Source organism: Dermacentor albipictus, chromosome 3, assembly GCF_038994185.2.
Source record: "Dermacentor albipictus isolate Rhodes 1998 colony chromosome 3, USDA_Dalb.pri_finalv2, whole genome shotgun sequence".
Taxonomy (NCBI): Eukaryota; Metazoa; Arthropoda; class Arachnida; order Ixodida; family Ixodidae; genus Dermacentor; species Dermacentor albipictus.
The window spans coordinates 174,749,087-174,769,396 of NC_091823.1; the positions used below are offsets into that span (position 1 = coordinate 174,749,087).

The 20,310-nt window shown below is 47.4% G+C and overlaps 1 protein-coding gene across 2 annotated transcripts in view; it reads left to right on the forward strand.

Moving 5' to 3' along the window:
* The window catches only part of LOC135902118 (adenylate cyclase type 3-like), a 388,015-nt gene that overhangs the window by 324,802 nt on the left and 42,903 nt on the right, over positions 1 to 20,310 (forward strand). For both annotated transcript variants that reach the window (XR_010564413.1, XM_065432036.1), the window contains exons 10-11: positions 14,504 to 14,832; positions 19,443 to 19,521. Coding sequence is in view for 1 of the 2 variants with exons in the window: in XM_065432036.1 (XP_065288108.1) it covers positions 14,504 to 14,832; positions 19,443 to 19,521 (408 nt within the window). In the remaining variant the exon portion in view is untranslated. The remainder of the gene's footprint in view (positions 1 to 14,503; positions 14,833 to 19,442; positions 19,522 to 20,310) is intronic.

Sequence of the window (20,310 nt, forward strand, 5' to 3'; positions counted from 1 at the left end):
AATGAAATAAAGTAATGATAAATTAATGGAAATTAAAGTGGATGAAAAAACAACTTGCCGCAGGTGGGAACCGAACCCACAACCTTCGCATGTCGCGTGCGATGCTCTACCAATTGAGCTACCGCGGCGGCGTTTCCCCATCTACTTTCTTGGGTATTTATGTGTACTAGTAGAACCCTGGGAGTGTTAGCCAGCGCCCCCACTCAGACCTTGGCGGTGGACGTGGAACGTCTTTTTTGCCGCAGGCGTCACGAGAACGTGATCTTTTCGGGTGAAGGCAACTGGTCAATAAACCCACATATGCTACCTGAAGGCATCAATGTTGCCGGATTCGAGACCCTCGTTAAGTAATAAACGAGAAGAAAGGGGGTTAACCGAGGGACCCGATATTTATTAGTCTATAATGAGAAGCCAACAAACACTGACACCAAGTACAACATAGGGAAAATTTCACGTTCTCGTGACGCCTGCGGCAAAATAGACGTTCCACGTCCGCCGCCAAGGTCTGTGAGTGGGGGCGCTGGCTAACACTCCCAGGGTTCTACTAGTACACATAAATACCCAAGAAAGTGGATGGGGAAATGCCGCCGCGGTAGCTCAATTGGTAGAGCATCGCACGCGACATGCGAAGGTTGTGGGTTCGGTTCCCACCTGCGGCAAGTTGTTTTGTCATCCACTTTAATTTCCATTAATTTATCATTACTTTATTTCATTTATTAAGCACATGCAATTTCCCCTATGTTGTACTTGGTGTCAGTGTTTGTTGGCTTCTCATTATAGAATATATATATATATATATATATATATATATATATATATATATATATATATATATATATATATATATATATATATATATATATATTGTGAAGTAGACGCGCGTATGAAGCGGTTTATTGACGTTTCGGCCGGGGTCCGGCCTTCATCAGAAACATATATATATATATATATATATATATATATACATATATATATATATATATATATATATATGACCTGCTTGCGATCCCTCGTTCGAGGGATTGCAAGCAGCTCTTGATCACGAGGCCTAGCCCTTCGCAGCAGCAGCCCTAGCTCGGTTCTCGCGCCGCAGCGGTGGCAGTCCGCAAAGCGCCACATGCATACTACCACTACAATTACCATCGCGGCGAAGAGGAGCAATCCTGGCGACCTAAGGTGGTGACACGATAAGAGGATCGTGGTACGGCTTCAGGCGGCTGACATGAACCATCTCACGGCCACGGTGGTGTTTGTCCGAACATGGCGTCACCGGTTCGACCACATGATTCACAGGCGACGTACACGCGCCGATCTGGTACGGACCCTGATATTTCGGAGCAAGCGTTGGGCTAAGACCTGGAGCTTGGCGAAGGACTGGCGAAGGACTTGGCGAAGTCCACGGTAAAGGACTGTGTGGGCTGATCGTTGTCGTGGCGATCTTTGTGGATTCCTTGGGTATCCGACGTGAATGAACGAGCCAGTTGATTGCACTCTTCAGCATGGTGAGCTACTTCGGAAAGAGGGGTGCATTCAGAGGCATCGGGATGATATTGTAGTATGGTGTCACCCGCCGTGGTTGCTCAGTGGCGATGGTGTTAGGCTGCTGAGCACGAGGTCGCGGGATCGAATCCCGGCCACGGCGGCCGCATTTCGATGGGGGCGAAATGCGAAAACACCCGTGTACTTAGATTTAGGTGCACGTTAAAGAACCCCAGGTGGTCGACGGAGTCCTCCACTACGGCGTGCCTCATAATCAGGAAGTGGTTTTGGCACGTAAAACCCCATAATTTAATTTTTTTTGTATGGTGTCGAGGGTAGTGGATGGTTCACGTCCATAAAGAAGGAAAAATGGTGCGAAGGCTGTGGTAGCCTGAACGGCTCTATTATATGCGTAAGTCACAAAAAGGAGGACATCATCCGAATTGGAATGATCAGACACAACATACATGGTGAGCATGTCACCAAGAGTGCGGTTGAATCGTTCCGTTAGACCGTTAGTATGTGGGTGATACGCCGCTGTGGTGCGGTGAATAGTGGTGGTGCGGCAAGTGGTGCGGCAAGCGGCGAGTTGCTCATTGATAACTTTGGACGAGAAGACACGACCTCGGTCGCTGAGCACTTCTCGCGGTGCGCCGTGCCGTAAGATGAATGCGGCGACGTCGCGAGCAGCAGCCGAAGCAAGTGCAGCAGTTTCGCCATATGTCTTGAGGTGGTGTACGGCGACAATTATCCAACGATTTCCGTTAGCTGTGCATGGAAGAGGCCCATAAAGGTCAATACCAACCCGGTCAAAAGGACGTGCAGGACACGGTAAAGGTTCAGAGGGCCTGTCGTATGAGGAGATGTCTTGCGTCGCTGGCAGGCTGCAGGTGACCGAATGTATTTGCGGACCTAAAAATACATGCCGCGCCAGTAGCACCGCTGGCGGAGCCACTCGTAGGTTTTCAGGACACTAGCATGAGCTTGTTGTGGGTCGGGGTGTGGGTTGGTGAACCGTGAGGAGGGCGAAAGGCAACAATATAGGCTGGCGGCGAATGAAGATGGCAGGGGTTATAAGCATGACCGTCGATACGGCAAGCGATGCGCATGAAATAGGGACAAATACAGCACCGTGAGGAGGAAGGCCAGTATCTGAAGCTGGACAGATGCTGCTAACATCATGAACTTGAAAGTCGTTAGATGGCAAATCGCACAGAACGGAGAACTGAACCTCAGCACGTGCACAGTCAATGATGGCATGATGGCGCGACAGAAAATCACAACCGAGAATCACACCGTGGGAGCAACAAGTTAACATAAAGAAATCAATTGCACCCTGGCAGTGCACATAGCGACTGGCTGAACTTCTTCTGCACTGGCTGTTCTAAGCAATGGTACCGGTGGCTTCATGGTCACTTTCCGTAATGCACGGCAAAGCTTCTCACTAATCACGGATACAGCAGCACCTGTATCGACGAGCGCAAGAGATTTGATGTCATCAACAGGCACTTCAATAACGTTAGCGGGGGAAAAACGAGGACTTTGATGTTCTGACGATGACGCAGTTCGTGCCTCAAGAACTTCGGAAATCAGTTTTCCGCCTCAGTAGTACTGGCACTGGGTCTACGACGCATGGGTGAGAGTGAGCGCCGACAAGGGGAAGGCGAGCGACGAGTACCGTAGACTGGGGTGCTGGTATGTCAGCAGCGTAGACTTCCAGTGGTGGTCGTTGAGCCATACGAAGCCGGAGCTGGGTGGTCGCGGGGTGCCCGCGAAGGCCGGCAAGCGCCGACGGCAGAAGCGTGCTACATATCCCGGGTACCGCAGGCATAGCATATTGGGCGGTTGTCAGCAGTGCGCCAAGGATCTGTAGCCTGCTTCTGTTCAGTGAAAAAGGGAGCCGCCGGCTGGCGAGGCGAAGGCGGAGGAGAGAACCCCGGCAGAGGAGGCGCCCGTACAATGGCTTCAGCATACGTCATAGACGTGGCCGCGGGAGCCGGCTGTCACGGAGGGGGAAGGAAGAGCTTCGGTCAATTGCTCGTGAATTATCTGTCGGATCGCTGGAGCCAAATATTGAGAAGGCTTCTCCGTGGTGGGCAAAATCGAGAGCTGTCGCGTGACCTCCTCACGCACACATTCTTTTATTTGCGTCAGCAAAAATGTGTGGATGTCGCCAATAACCAATGCTGCTAAGGAATCTTCCGTAGGCGGTGGGCGCCGAGCTAAGATGCGTTGTTTCCGTAGCTCGTCAAAACTTTGACACAAATTGATAACTTCGGCCACGGTACGCGGATCCTTCACTAACAACATTTGAAAGGCGTCCTCATCAGTGCCTTTCATAATGTGTTTTATCTTGTCATGTTCTCCCATTGACGGATTTACGCGCTTACACAGGTCAATGGCGTCTTGAATGTAACTTGTGAAAGTTTCACCGTGATGTTGCCCACGCCCCCGTAACGACGACACAGCGCCGTGTCGTCGTTTTATACCTTGTTTTGTCCTTGTCTTCTGTTGCGCTGTAGCAAACCTCAATATGACGCCCGCGTAAGCGTTGTTCTGCGCGAAGCTTGCGCACAGCGGGGCGCCCGAACGCTTCTGTGAAACTTGTTTTGAATGTGCTCCATGTTGTAAAATCGTGTTCGTGGTTTCGGAACCAGTGGTTCGCTACGCTGGTTAAGTAAAACAGCACGTTGTGCAACTTGGTGACGTCGTCACACTTGTTATGCTGGCTCACCCGTTCGTAAGATGACAACCAATCCTCCACGTCATGATCATCAGTGCCGCTCAAGATGGCAGGATCACGCTGGCGCAACACACCAGAAACGATGACCGCCGGAAGCTGTGGTGCATCTTCCTGGGTGGTTTCGTCAGGCACGGTCGCAGCAGCCGGTAGCGTCCGGCCTCGGAGTTCCAGTTTCAGAGGTTACCCACCAGCTCCACCAAATGAAATGGGGTTTATTGCGGCTCGTTCCGCGGATCGCCAGTAGCTCTTGATCACGAGTCCTAGCCCTTCGCATCAGCAGCCCGAGTTCGGGTCTCGCGCTGAAGCGGTGGCAGTCCGCACAGCGCCGCATGCATATTGCCCACTACAATGTATATATACATATATATATATATATAGTCTCGTATGTATTTCAAAACTTCAACACTCTCCATTTGTCGTCGCGTACGTTGATTCCAATGTAACTTGATGTATTTAGCTTAAATTTGAATATAGCCACAGTTATTCAATGAACAGGGCGTCATACTTGGTTATAGGGCATGATTAAAAAGAGTATGCTGCCCGTGTGTCAGCTTCCAGTCGAAATAAAAAACAACGGCTATTCGGGAATAGCCAGCTGTTGCGAACAGCAGTTTCACTCAATAAATCTCTGCCTCGCAGTAGTCAAGGGAGCCCTTTTTTGATATATATATAAAGAAAAACGCCCTTGAATTTACGAGAAATTTTGATGGTGTTCATTTCGGTACTGATGTCAGTCTCGGGATTTAAACTAAGCGGATACTAGCTCAAGACCACATAGCTACAATTTCATCAAGTGCAAATAATCAAATAGTTTATTAGTGGAACTCCGGTTTCTTACGACGGTAGCTAATAGTGCTTTTAGAGTGGCGCTGTAGCAGTACTGGTACTAGGTATATTGCAGTGGTATCTAGCAGTGAAAAAAAAAGAAGAAGGGCTGTTTTCGTGACAGTCAATATTTGAACAAAATTCATCGCTCATTCCCAAAATATGCCTCGCTTTGAAAAATGAGCTTCATTCAAAGAAAACTTCACTTTGAAAGACAGGTATCTAAGTACAAACACTTTGTTTACCAACCGCCAAACCCCGACGCGAAATCAGCCAATCCTTAGGCAGCAAAATACGCAGAGATACGCGCATTATCTACTGCTCGACGTGGATGACCGTGAAATCACGTCATGCTACCAGCTATCGAAGCCATTTTATGAGTCTCCTGAAGGCAACATCATCGCTGTAAGTCGGCGTGTTTCACCCACTTGCCACAAGTCCTGTCCATCAGCTGTCTCCTTGTTAAACAACTCATTCCCCCTTTCGTCCGGTTCTTTCCGTTTTTTTGTGCAGTTTACCCTTTTCATTTTCTTTTTTTTGGGGGGAGGGGGGGGAGGTAGGAAGTGGCTGCTAGGCACGAAAACGCACCTCTTCTCGCTTACCGCTCTTCCGAGGTCTTCGCGCATAAGCCGCTTCGTCGCGGCCCGCGCAAAATCCCACGCGCTGACGAGTTTTCCCGGCAAGGGAGAGGGTGCTTGCGGCGAGCTCACCGGGCAGCGCCGTTATGCCTGGGACCTCAACTGTCGGTACGGGTGCGCTTTTGCAAACGCTCCATAATAAGACGTGCCGCGCAGTGGCTAGGAAGTGCCTACATAGGCAGCATGCACCCAACACAAATTATAATTGCCATTCAGTTCATTCCGCAAGAGGGCGTGAGAAAATAGAAAAAGTAAACGCGTTGTCGTAGAAACTATTGTCGTGTCGTGATCGACATTATTGAACACTGAGTTGCGCATGGCGAATAAAAAGGACACAAAGGAGCACAAATGGCCCGCACGGTGACCGTTTGCGTTCCTTTTTGTCAAGTCTATCCGCGCTCCACAGACTCAGTTTTTATTAAGGATGTGCAACATAGCCGTTGCTTTGGTAGGACGTTCTGGCGGTCTAGTTGGTTCATAGCTTTAGACGTGTCTTATAACTGCACGAAAAAATGAGGGCTCAAGAAAGAAACACGCACCACACTACGAGCGCAGTGTGTCTTTCCCTCTTGTGTCCTCGTTTTCTCGCGCAGTTATAAGAAAGGTCTAAACGTAGCCGGTGATCGAATTATTTTGTGATTGATGCCGTTTTCTACGAGTTTTCTTTTATTCGACCACCTGAGCTATTGCCTCCCATTTATTCTTTGTTATCTAATGCTCCTCCAAGTTCACAGATTTCTTCGCCACATACGTAATGAATTCGTCGTCATACTATGAGCTTCACGGAAGCAATGCATAAGAACACAAAATGGCAAATTTTGAACTTGCACGCTTTGAAAGCCCCCAGTGCTCAGAATCGGCTGTTGGACTGTTATTTTAGGCAGGCAGGCACTGAGGACATTGGAACGATTTCCTCGTCAAGAATGCAACGTGAATCGGTGTAGTGTGGACGGTAGCCAGTGCGGCCCAAGTATAATGGCCCGTGAACCCCAGTGCGAGTGCACAATGTTTCCTGCTCGGTCTCTTGCCATATAGGCTGTATGATAAAAAAAAAAAGGAACGCTGAGTAATTCGTATGCTACCGGCGTGTAGACCAGAGCACGTTTACTGATTGCTGCGGTGCCGTCAGGTGACACAAAGCCAGACTTCGGAACACGCGCGAAGCTCCTCGTGCGGCGCTAGAACCCAGCCGCTATCTAACGCTACAAATATTTTTCTGAGAACTGCTGCAGCAATACAAAGTGCTCTACCAATCATGTTGGGCAATGTGAACACACTGAAAATAACGTAACTGTGTTTATACCTCGAACATAAATACAAGCGATATTAATTCTATGTCTCTGTTGTGATCTTGTCAATTTCCTCTTTTAAAACACATCATACGTTACATGTTGACCAAGGACACAGTAATAAATCAAATAGAAACAAGAGTGACAACACAAACAAAATCTTTTTGCCTATCTTTGATTCATGTGACCATACAAGTCAAAAATCACATTTGACACTGCTCTGTCTACATGTCTCTTAGTACGTGTGCGTGCGTGCGTTTGTGTGCGTGTATGTGTTACGTGAAAGCGGGTCTACGTACGTGCGCGCCTATTTATTGCACACTTTTTGCCTGCTATTACAGCTCACAATGCTGTCTACATGACGCGCTGGTATTCAAACACAGTAAGCGTATTTCGCGTTTTTATGCGCTCTAGACAACGAGAGTTGTACCACGTGCAGTGAAGAAAGTAGAGCCTTCGGCATGGGTCAAATGACGCTGCTAACTGTTTCACGGCGGTTGCTAGTCTGTTGCTACAACCAGACAGGCACGGGCCAGACTTCGCCTTGACGTCACTGGGACATGATTGCGCCACATTTCCGAGAGGCTGGCGTGTCGCAGAGCTTCAGCCCTGAAATGGGCTCTCCGTTATGCCGGCTTCTGCGATTTGCGTCAGGTGGTGCGATTAGAAAGCTAAGCTTGCGCATTGACAAGCACAATAAAAAATATCAAAATCTCCTAGCTCACTGAACGTTGCATAGAACTTATTACAACAGCTCTCGATTCGCAGCCGTAACTCAATACAGACTGTTGCACAACCATGGTGCACTCTCGCAAAGCATGTTATACTGCCTGTAATAGCCAATGAAAGAAAAAAAGAACTGACAGAGGAGCACAGTGCAATGCTGTGTGGTCCTGTGCTTTTACAGCGCGTTACTTGAGTGCCTAGATTCATCGTAAGAATGCCCACGAGTGACGCAAAAGGAAAAGCGACGTAAGAAAGTTACATATTACTTCAAATAACATATCGGGAGTTACATCCGTGCTGCTACCGTAAAACTGCGCGTTTGGTAACCACGAAAGTTTGATTTTCTAGGCGCCCTTTTTCGAGTAATTTTAGAATAAAAGTAAGTTATATGCGGTTACCACATTTCTCACACTACGTCAGAGTACACCTGGCGCACTAGCAGAGATGTGTCAAAGCTGCATCAAAATACGAATATTTGGCAAGATGATTACTGATTGCAGACAAGGACGTGTTCCAACGCGTAAGGATAAACGGAAAAGGACACAAAGACAAAGGAGACGACAGGTATGGTAGAACGCTGCTCTTCAACTGCATTAACCTTTTGAAGCGGATGACAGCAAGTCATGAGAACAACCCGCCGCTGTGGCTAAGCAGCCATGGTGTTGCGCTGCTAAGCAAGAGGTCGCGGGATCAAATCCCGACCGCGGAGGCTGCGTTTCGATGGGGGTGAACTGTGAAAACGCCCGTGTGCATTTTCTTAGGTGCACGTTGAAGAACCCCAGGTGGTTAAAACTGATCCCCAACGGCGTGCCTCATTACCATATCGTGATTTCGGCGCGTGAAAGCCCAGAATTTCATTTCTTTGATGTCACGTGGCGACAGAGAAAGACATGTATTGGCGCATGCGCACAGAGGAGGGCCAGAAACATGGCGCATTTGGCTAACACCACTATGAGTTACGCAAAGCACGAAGTCATTTATCGAATTATAATTGACTGCGTCTTTCACCAAAACGATAGGAGAGGATAGTCTAAGTAGTTATTTGCTAGGTGGCCTGATCCACCGAGTTACTTTGGTAAAACACAGAGGCGCCTTAATGAACGTCGGAAAGAGCACAATTATAAAGTTCAGGGAGAAAGCATTGCTCATCTTGACATTCGCTGCAGGGATTGCCTTTGCGAACCAAATTTAATCGCATATACACTCGTAGGCCGGATAGAAGAGTAATTGACTGAATAAATCATCGTAGCCATGGCGATAAGACCGCAACGTGCCGATTGTGCAAGCATACTTTCCTTCTCAGTATTCAACGAAGAAATTGCTTACCTGAAGAACAGTGCGCATGTCATGACATATCTGATATGTTACTCAATGTTCTGTTTCAAAATAAACCAGTTGTAAGTAGCGCTTCGTGTGTCCTGCATCCCCTTTCTTTGTCCGCGTCTTCAAGGGCAAAAACAATTTCGCAACGAATAACCAGCTTACCCACTTTGATTGATCCCATCTAAGGCCTGCGCACGGTGCTCCCTCAACTTGTCTTTACCACATCTCCCTGTCTGGCCCACATAACACTTTTCATGCGACAGGGGAATTTGGAAATCACCCCCATTTCCGAAGGAATCAAGCTTGTGTCGTAATTATTTTCAAGTAGCCCAACTTTCTGCTGATCGCACCTTTGGATGTGCGACGACTCGCGAGAGTGAGCGCCACCTTCCTTCGGCAAGAATGTTCGAGCCGAAGTGAAACGCTTGGCATACGAGCATTGAATAATGATAGGCTGCGAAATTCAGAGGGAATGTGGTCAGATGATGGAATCGCAGTTTGTTTACGCTTTTTTAGTGGTGCGATTCCTTTGTTTCATCCTTTTGACGTCGCATAAGCATTTGAACTTTCTGTGCTTCAAAAGTGATCCCGTTGTCTCAACCCACGTTAGCGTTCAACGTACATTCCAATTAACGCCGGCTAAATAACAGGACCGCAATGTTCTCACATGCTTCGGTTTGCCGCGTTCAACGCTCACTGTCATTGTGATCGCGGAGCAAAAGAGCCGCCTATTCATGTTTATCTAAATATGAATATTAAATCTAAATTAAATTAAATTATGCGTTTTTACGTGCCAAAGCAGCTATTTGATTATAAGGCACGCCGTAGTGAGGGACTGTGGATTAATTTCACTACCTGGGGTTCTGTAACACGCACTCAATGCATGGTACACGGGCGTTCTCGCATTTCACCCCTGTCGAAATGCGGCCGCCGTGACCGGAATTCCAGCCAGTGCCCTCGGGCTTAGTACGACAACGCTCTAGCCACTACGCCACAAATTCATTCGAAGAAGCGAGCGTACTGTCATAGCGTCATTATTTTATAAGTCCAGATTTATACTATGCCTCTCGGCAGCTCATCAAGTCTTCTGTGACACTGAACATTTCAGGAATGGAAAAGCAATATCTTGTACACTATTTAGAAGCAAAGTTCATTTCACGCCAGGAAACGCACCACATCCAGGAGATTCGTCTTCACCAGCTGTTCAACATCAAATAATAGCTCCGCTTCGATTTTCTATATTCCGGTATCAAGTACGCAGGAGTTATCGGCTATCTCACAAGACGTCGTCCACAGTGGAAGAGCTGTTCGACCAATTACCGGCCGCAAGATTTATTGCAGAGAGGGACCGCTGTCGAAAATAGGTGATATATGGCGACACTAAAGCAGCCTTGGCAGTACTACAAATTCCCTATCATGCGCACCTCTTTATTATATATGACATTTATTTATTTTATTTTTATTTACCTTCAGGGCCTTTCGGCATTAGAGAGGGAAGTGAGTTATACAAGAAATATTAAACGGTTGACTGTTCCTTTTATAGCTGGTGACGAGGTATATTTTAAATGTCTGCCGAGGAACGTTGGCATTGCAGGGGACGAAGTAGTTGACAGACTGGGTATTGCAGCGCACGCGTTGTACACCCCCATTGCGTTTGCACTATCAGACGTCGATACTTCGCACCCTCCAGCACACACAGAAAGGGCACGCGGTTCGATACGCGGGCAAAGTCATCCGTCCCGCACAGAGTGGACCCATTCGTGTGGCGCCAACAAGCCGAAAAAAATGACCGCACGTTCGACACTCTCATTATAATCGACAGCTGAATCACCTGCGTGATCTTTTGAACTTTCCTGTAGGACGACTTCCTGACGGGCGCCCTAGGGCCTTAGCCCTGCCGTGATAAGCAGAGGCATGCTGACAAGGTCATTCGCGCCTACTTGGTGGACAGCAGCCTCATGTCTGCTAGTTCCATTTTGTGCATTCCATATATTCAGTTTACGTTCAAGTTTAGTTTCAATTTCATTTATTTATTTGTCTTTGTTTGTTTGTTTGTTTGTTTGTTTGTTTGTTTGTTTGTTTGTTTGTTTGTTTGTTTGTTTGTTTGTTTGTTTGTTTGTTTGTTTGTTTGTTTGTTTGTTTGTTTGTTTACCCACACTGCAGCCCAGTTTGTGCGTTGCGTGCAGTAGGTGCGTGGGGTTCTCCCACTGCACCAAATAACTAGGGCATGCTCCGGGTGCCGATGCGCGTGATGACACTCGTTGTGCTCTTGTCACTTGTGTCGCAGTGCGAAAAGTGTTTGTTTTATTTTTATCCTGTTTTTCTTTCTTTGCTGTAGTGTTTAAGACTTGCTGCCCTCAGAAGGGACCTGCCTTCCTATGGTCCTTCTATTAATAAATAAGACGTCTAGGCTTTGATGACGTCAGGGTTTGGCAGTCGCTACTCCGCGGCATGCGCAAGAAAATTTTCCAAGTGTGTTTTCCGAAGCACAGCAGGAAGCAAAGCTTACTCCTTGATTTATTTGATTTCATTTCTCTACTTTCAATCCCTTTCGGCATTACCGACAGGAGTGGGTGGAACCGAATAGAGAGAATAATATAATAGATTTTCCCATAGTGACTGTCACGATAGTGAATAGTGTGCAAAGGAAACCATGGAGGATGGCAGATGGTTTCATTCCAGGCTGGTTCTTGGTAAGAATAAAGTGTTCTACTGTTTAATTGAGTACCTCGGTACACCAACTTTAAACTTGAGGTGGATTCTTTGTGATCTGAAGCCTGGGGTAATAAAAGAGGGTTAGGTTCAGACCTTTGTTATCGTAATGAATTATATGAAGAGCGCATATACGAGAAATGCGACGTCGCTTGAGAGGTCAACGAGATCTCCTGTTGTCTTCACTTGTCAAAGACTAGTAAAACTAGAGAACTCGGAAAGGATGAACCACGCAGAGCGATCCTCGATGTAGTCAAGGCTCAATCCTAGGCATTAACCAGGAAGGTCCCACACTAAAGAGATAAATGCAAGCTCAGGACTCACCACTGTCTTATACATTACTAATTTCACCGAGGTAGGCGCAAGTGAGAAACTTGTACGTAAGAAGCCAAGCGGGCGGTTGCCGTTTTTAGTAACATGGTCAACGTGCGCATCCCATTTGAGGTTGTCAGCAATGTCAATACAGATGTAATTGTTAGAGGTAACAGGAGCCAAAGGTGATCCATTCAAATAGTAAGTATTTACAGAAATATCGGTCTTCCGCGTTATTCTCATTATTTACACTTGTTAACATTAAGTTCATTGCACCGTTACGTTTTGCATCCGGTAAATTTATAGTTATTAGCAGATTGAATCGTCGATTGATGCATCACACAAGCACGTGATTTCCCTAGTAACAACGTAGTATTGCGTAAAAAGTGTTGTAGATGATGAAATTGAAGCCGACAGAACAATAATTGTCATGTTATATCACGATAACGACGCCATGACAGAAACATTATTGTGCCACCATCTGAGTTTATAGGAGGCTAGTTCAACAGACCGACCAGATTAGCGCGCCGTGTTTCGGTGTTCAGTGGCTTTTCGGCCACATGCAGAACGAAGAAACAAACAAAAACTCGTCGTTCTTTCTGTGTCCATGTTCCATAAGTTCTACTGCTACAATCCTAAAACAAAAACTGGAACGCAAATTAGGGGCTCACGTGATCGGATGAAACACAAGGCTCACACAGACTGCTTGTATCCTGTGGTTTTTCTATATATTTGGCAACTTCAAAAGGGTTGCTTGAGTTGACTACTACAATTTTAGGGCTAAGAGTATGCTCAGAGACCGCATTTTGCGGTCCAAGTTGTATAGTGGCACATTGCGCACCGGTACTTTCCCATTTCCTCCGGCAAACACAAAAAAACTGTCGGTTTTCTCAGCTGCGAACCAGGCTTTCAGAAAAAGGAAAACCCGCCTGCTGAGCTGAATGGCATCGTGATCTGCCGGCACAAACTCCGGCCACGGATTTTCTCGCATTATTTATTTGTTTTTGTGAGTGGCCCACAAGCCACTTAGCAATCCGCGGACGCATGACGAGCGAGTCTGGTCGGCCTGTCCGCGAAACCCGTTTAATAGCGCACTCGGCGTCACAATCGTGATGTCACCTGACAATACCGTTGAGAAAGTGATAGGGTAGATTTCTAGGTAGCGTCACGTCATATTCTCATGAAGCTACCATCGACGAATCCGAGTAGCATTATAAGCTCCATGTTGGACATAGCCCGTAAGTGACTCGCATCTGAATAGGAATGCATCTGCACTCGGTGCAATGGTTAGTGTGTCAAAGGCATACCTTCACCGAGCATCTCATTCCAGGTCCGCTTAAAAGCTGCTGTTAAATTTTGAACTTCGAACTTTATTTGCATCAAGAAGTGATTTTACATAAGGAGGTGCAACAGAAAAACTGTCACAACTGGCGGTTCGTTCTCCCCTTTGTTATTCGCACAGGGGCCGGCGCACACAGAAAATTCGCAGTTCAGACGAAACACCGATTGCGATAGAAAATTAGTAGATAGCAGTACGAAGAAAGGATATAGTCTTATCGGCCGCATAAACTTGTAAACATTCGCTTACTAACTAAATTAACAGTGATAGAATGTTTAAGCGTGACTCAATGAGGACGTAGAAAGAAACAGACAGGCGGAGACAGCGCTGTATTTGTGTGTCTGCTTTTTTCTACGTCCTTGTCCAGGTGCGCTTACACATTCTATCATGGATTCAAACCAACTAGCCTGTCAACGTGTTTTAACTAAAGTAAAAAGCACGGTGTCACGAGCGCACAGGTAATGAACACGCATCGCTCGATGACAGCGGAAACTGTCTGTGAAAACGCTGGAATCGGGAATCGCGGCAGCAGCCGCGAGCCAATTGACCTCCGTGCATCTGCCGCTTCAACGCGTACGAAATGTCGAAAGCACTGCGCATACGAAGCTACTGGCACTACGCGCACTCCGCAAACATCGCAGATCGCTTTGAATATGAGGTCCTCGTGGGCGCGCACTTAAACTACGTATCAGACCGCTTTCAAGACACACGAGCGCCGGCAACGCGTCCCTACAGCGTACGCCAAAGGCGTCTCCTACGGCGTCCGCGATTCGCATGGCCAATGCCGTAGTAGGCTCCGCGGTTGTCTCCAATCTGTACCCAGCGGCAGGCGAGCAGGACATCGAGGCACCGTAGCAGCCCCCGGAGAAGTACGCCCCTCCTTCCTCGCCTCACCTCGCGAGCCACAGGAGAGGGCACACATCCGGGCGCTCGCGCATGCGAGATTGAACTGTATTCGCCGGCTCGCCCTCACACGCTTTCACTCATACGGAACCTCATGGCGACGCCGACGGCAGAAATGCGCCAGGAATGTCCATATAATTGTTATCGCAATAAAACAACGCCGTCGTCTTATAATTGTTGTTGCGGCACTGAAGGGCGTGCCACTGTGTCGCAGCTTCTGGGCGCGAGCAGCGGACGCGTCCAGCCGGCCACCGACGGGGGGGAGGAGCGCCTCCCGCCGTTGAACACCGCTCGCCACTCCGTCAGCGTGGCGGCGCTGGCGCTGGTCGCCGTGGCGGTGCTGGTGCGGCTCAGCTACCTGACCAAGCTGGCCTTCGTGGCGCTCCTGTGCGCACTACAGTGCGCACTCTGCCTGCTGCCCCCGCTCAGCGAACAGTTCAGGGTGACGCCGCCAACGCCGTCATTCGGAGGCCAAGTCGTCGGGCTGGTCGCCGAGACAACGGAAGTCCTGACCACTGCCCTGCCTCTCGACCAGCCGAAGCAGTGAGTATAGGGATAACACCCGGTGAACTGCCCGCGACGTAACCCGAAGTGTTAACGGGCTGGCGTATTCGGTGTTGTGCGAGATATTCTACTGTAATCTGCAGACGTTTTGTATTCACACGTTTGTTTCCGTATGCAGTTCAAACAAAGGCGGCTCAGGAGAAAAGTTTTAAACGCGTAAGCATTTCTTTGCTTACCCAACGAGAAAAACGGTCCGTCCGTCCACCCATCTGTCCGTCTGTCCCGTAGGACGATCGCTTTCAAGATAGCGCCCGCGGAAGCAAGCGAACTCACCTTATTGCTGCCTCTCGCTTAGGCGACGAGAACACTATCTGCACTCGCCGCACCCTGCCCACGTCGCAGATCGCGTTCAAGACAGGGGCCTGCGCGTCTCTCTTCAACGCCTACTAAGCGGCGAGAACACAACGCGCGAAGCTATCAACGGTCGTCGCTCACTGTCTTCATCGCTGATCGCTTTCAAGATACGGCTCCCGCGGTCGTGCCATACGCAGCCCCAGCAGCACTAGGGTTGATCACGGTTCATGATGGTTCGACGCGCATAGGTAAGGCGCTAAAGAGCGATAACGGCTTGAAATAATCGGAAGGTCATGAGCGAAGCTGTCGCTGCCACCCGCAGTACTTTGCTTGTGTAATAAATTCACATTGCGGCACTGTCCACAGCAGTTCGTGTGGCAGCAATGCATTCGCTTACACTGGCCGGATCAGGTTTCGTAACATTGGCAATGGCACCAAATGGCAAACAACTCCCAGAGGAGCCCCTGCGTGATCTTTTTTTTCTCTTTGGCAAGGGAATGAACAACATATCTATTTGCTCTTGTTTTACGTTGTTGCGTTTCATGAGAAAGTAGTAATACTGAATCCTTTGCAAGACTTCGCCTCTATACATTATATGTATGCATATGTTTACAAGTCTTCATAGTTTCGTACTCAAGTCACAGTACGCAACGAAAAATAACGGTAATTCTTTTACGCATTTCATAAACCATAACAGATAATAAGTCCACGCGTCAAATTAACCAAGCTAAGCTGCAGATTACTGTAAGATTAGCCACAAGAACCTAGTTGTCAGTAGTCTATTATTTTCAATTCTATATGTAGTTTATGTTATTTCGCCCTATGCCTTTGCGCTGCGAGCTCTTTATAGGGACTGTCTGCCATACTTTCATAATCGACTGTCTCGTAGCGCACTAGAAAGCCTACCGTTCAAAGTGTCTAAAAGTGCGGTGCTTCTATCTGAAAGCGGGCATAAATCTTTAAAACATCTGCGTAGTCTCTTCTTAAAACTGTGTTTACACATGCCCGCAGCGCTGATTAGTGGACGCGATGGCACTTTCATGAGAATAAAAGAGAGAAGCTGGTATGCCGTAGGCCTTCCGCAGGAATTATTACTTCGTTGCTAAACACTAAATAAAATTATGACCTCAATAGTCGTACTCACCACTAATTGTATACGTCATTAGTTCGTATTTTTTCGCAGTCACTAATAATCTCACGTGTTTCGTACAAGCACAGTCTGTGTAGTATGCGTTTTTCTGTTGGCGCTGCTGCCGAAATGCGAGCCTTTTGTGCTACAGTCCTGCAGCAGGCATAGTGTGATAGGAAATGCCTACAGTGATTTCGTGACAATGACGGCGCGCTTTCAAAGCACAACTCATTTTCGGTATCCTGAGCGCCATAGCAACCCTTGCACCTCTCCCACAACGCAACTTGCAATGAGGTGCGTCACCATCATGACAAGAGGGCACACTTGTGGACCCAAGGATGCACCACACCGTTCCTCTGCACAAAGGCAGTGCCTCTTTTCAACCCGCGCTAACTACAACTAAGAAACAAATTACTCTATGAAGCCAGCAGAAGTAATAATTCGCTAGTAAAATTAAGTTTTAAGCGAGGCATCAATCTAAGCAAAATAACTGTCCCTGCGTGGGTTTTAGGTCTCGTGATGGCACACTGCTTAGCTCGCACTGCTTCAGCGTCAAGCGACGCAATTTGTCATTTTGCGCCCATTTTCTAAGCAAAATTTAAAATATTATTCCTTGTTTATGGATTAAAAGCGTGCTCGTTCCCGCCAATGTCACGCGCGATCTTCTCATTCCCACGACAATTCGGATGCATGTTCTCAACAGTGCACAGCCCCTTTTAACAATATCGCCAACTGAGTGAACGCATCGCCTTTATTGCAGAGGTCTCTTGCTCGCCCCGAATTAGAAATCCATAAGAATATGCCGGACCATCGGAATATGTTACGCCTTATACGTGCATTCTGAGCGCCAGTAATCTGAGATGACTTTGGCGCAAACTTCGGAACCTGGTATCATGTAGTATCAACGTGGTATGACACCGTAGCTTCTAATGATGACCTGCTTTTTGCACCATTTTAGGTGGTGTAACGGTAGGTCACTCAACACTGTATTAAACACGATGCAACTGAGTACAGCTGCAGTTATGAGGCCGTTTAGGCTGACGGAGCAGTTAGCAGGCAACATGCGTCCACCAGGCTTTGGTATGGCAGCTGCAGAAGTGAAAAGCACGGCCTTCTGTGTGCTAGTGGCAGTGCCACGAACCCGTGGCGAGACGAGGCTGCATGAAACAGGGGTCGGGCGCCTGTCTTCAGGTGTTTGTGTGTGGGAGTGTGCGCTTGCATGTGAGCGTTTTGCGCTCTGGAGCAACTTACTAAGAATGCAAAGTTAACGCGCATTTCTTGTAGTTTATTAATTGGGAGACTAAAGGAAGTTTGTCGGCTGAGGAGCTCGCTATACCAAATTATAAGCGTAGAAACAAGCTAAGAGAACCCTAAACGAGGGGAAAATACGGATGAAAAAGAGACCAATAGCCAGGACTTTTAACGGTTGCTTAGCGTGCAGCAAACTCGCGCTGCTTGCATGCATACATGAAGGGCACTGGACATTCTGCCCCCATAGAAATGCAGCCACCGCAGCATAGCATCGCACCTTGTGCTATGCAGCAGAACGCCATAGCTGCCGCGGCGGGCAATGAACTGCGACGACAATAATGCAAACCTCAGGAGAGGAAACCAGTTGTTAAATCCACGGAACTAAAAGCTGGTCAGCCACATTAAAAATGCGGCTGTATATTTCGCTAGCTAAGCCGGAAAAAGGGCATATGAATTTTTATTGAGAAGCCTGCTCAGCAATCTTGAAAGCGTAAAAATGCCAGAACAGAGAAAATTTCAGAGAATGTGTCAGTAAGGCACACAAGAATGATTACGAATTCATCGGTCACAGAAATTACTGCTGAAAAAAGGGCTAGTTCAAAACAAAATTATTGAATATTTCCGGCACTTTCAGTAAAGCACTGGCAGAGAACAGAACAACATTCCTTCTCTCCTGTTCGTTTCCTGTTCTTACTTGAGTGGACGGGAGCTATTTAATAGTATGAGTCGCAGAAAAATCTTGCGCCGCAAGGCTTGCGAGCAAGCTTTCAGCCATCCACTCAAGTAAGTCGTCAGTGTTTTGAATTAAGTGGCCGGTCACTCTATTCAGATCTCTTGTTCAATGCCCATTGGAGCCTGATATTTGCCGGTGTAGTCATTCCGCCAGATTAAAACAATGTGATTAATCAAAGCAAGAGACAGTTTTTCAGCGTAGTACATCTGTTCAAACCACGGACATCAATTGGAACACATGTCGCACGTGCCCGTCCGCACTTAACCTGCCATCCATGCAACAGCGTGTGACGTCTGCTTCTGGCGACTCGCTCCGGCGGAGTGATCTCTCTTTTCAAAAAAGCATTTGATTCTCCGCTAATTTAACTTCAATTACTAAAGTATGAGGGCTAAAAGTTGTAATAATTCTTTATCATGGAGTGCAGATCTTGAGGGGGGAGACAGGACGTGGCAGAAACGCAACGAGAACTAAGTTCCTGGTGCTTGCTACTAAGTCGCTTCAAAGGGGGTGCACACACCATCCACCTGTTCACCCATGCATGCGTTCAATATACAACTTAGTCTCGTTGCGAATTCAGTACGCCATAATATCTGTGGCACCGTTGAATTGGTGCACGTTGAAGAACCGCAGGTGGTTGAAATTATTCCGGAGTCCTCCACTACAGCGTGTCTCATAATCAGATCGTGGTTCTGGTACTTAAGACCCCAGAATTCATTTCTTAATAATGAATCTTGAGCTCATCTGTGAAGACGTATTATGCTATTATATTACGCTTGTAGAGACATTTATTACTCTAATTTAATCAGTAATGAGACTCCTAACAGCGGATACCAAGTGCAGCTGGTTGTTTCGCTATGCAGCCCTTTCATGCTATTGCCAAAAAGAAGCCTCACTATGCATGTAGGCCACTGTTCCAGAGAGACTATACCTAAGCTGCCACAATATACGAGATTCTTGACTATTGAGAACAGCGCATTAGTGAATGCTTTCCTGGAGGCAGACTCGAATTTAGGATCGATAAATTCCACCGAGTGTAATATTGGAGACTTTTGAGGAGAGGAACATGCGGCTTGTTTTGGTTCTTGGTGTATTTTCTATAGAAGGCGCTGGCATCAAACTAAGTGAGCGGTTGGCTACATCTGACTTTGCGCTTGTATGAGGCTGAATTCCTTCGTTGCGCAGGCGCCTGCTAAGCCATGCCGCCGTGCAGCTCATCTACCTGGTTGCCATAGGCTTGGCGCTGGCGGTCATCTCGAGACAGGTACGTGCTCACTCGCCAAGGCAGACGGAAAAGTGGCGACGGTTTTGAATGTGAAAGTAGGTCGCTGAAATCGGGGTTCATGCTACCAGCGCACAGTGAAACCACCCACAAAGAGAATGCGCAGACGCCATAAAACTACAACAAAATCGCTCACTTGACACTGTGCCACGTCAGGCAGAAGCGATATCAGGCACCATTATTAGCGCGCACGCGCACCCAATCCTTTCAAACCAATTCAATTTATTCTTTCTTTTTACTCTCCAGTACGGCAAAGAAGATGCTCTATTTATTTAGTTGGCAAGAGAAACTCCTACTAAGGCAGTGATCTTCCTTTTTCATACTAAATCCCTCAAAAGCCCCAAAGGAACAGAAAATGGTGATAGCTTTATTAGCAGCTAAACGGAAATTGTTTATGTTAAGTCAGACGCCGAGTGGTATGCATGCGCGGTAATAATGCTGCTTGGCATGGTGCCTGCCTGGTTTAGTCCAGTGTCAAGTGAATGCCGTTAAGCGACGGCGCCTTCTCCCGTTTGATATGGCGCTGACAATATGAATCACGAGACAAGCGGATAAACAAGAAGAAATGGGGTTAACCGAGGGGTCCCATTTTACTGGCGTTCACATCTTCTCATACTAACTGTATACTGTAATTATTTTTCTTGTGCGTATGCGATGAGGGAAGAATACCGTATATTTAATTCAGCTAGAAAATGGGAGTCTATCCTGCAATCACAGCTAACGAAGTTCTGATGAATACAGAACCAGAATGCCTTGGGCTAAAGCAGCGCT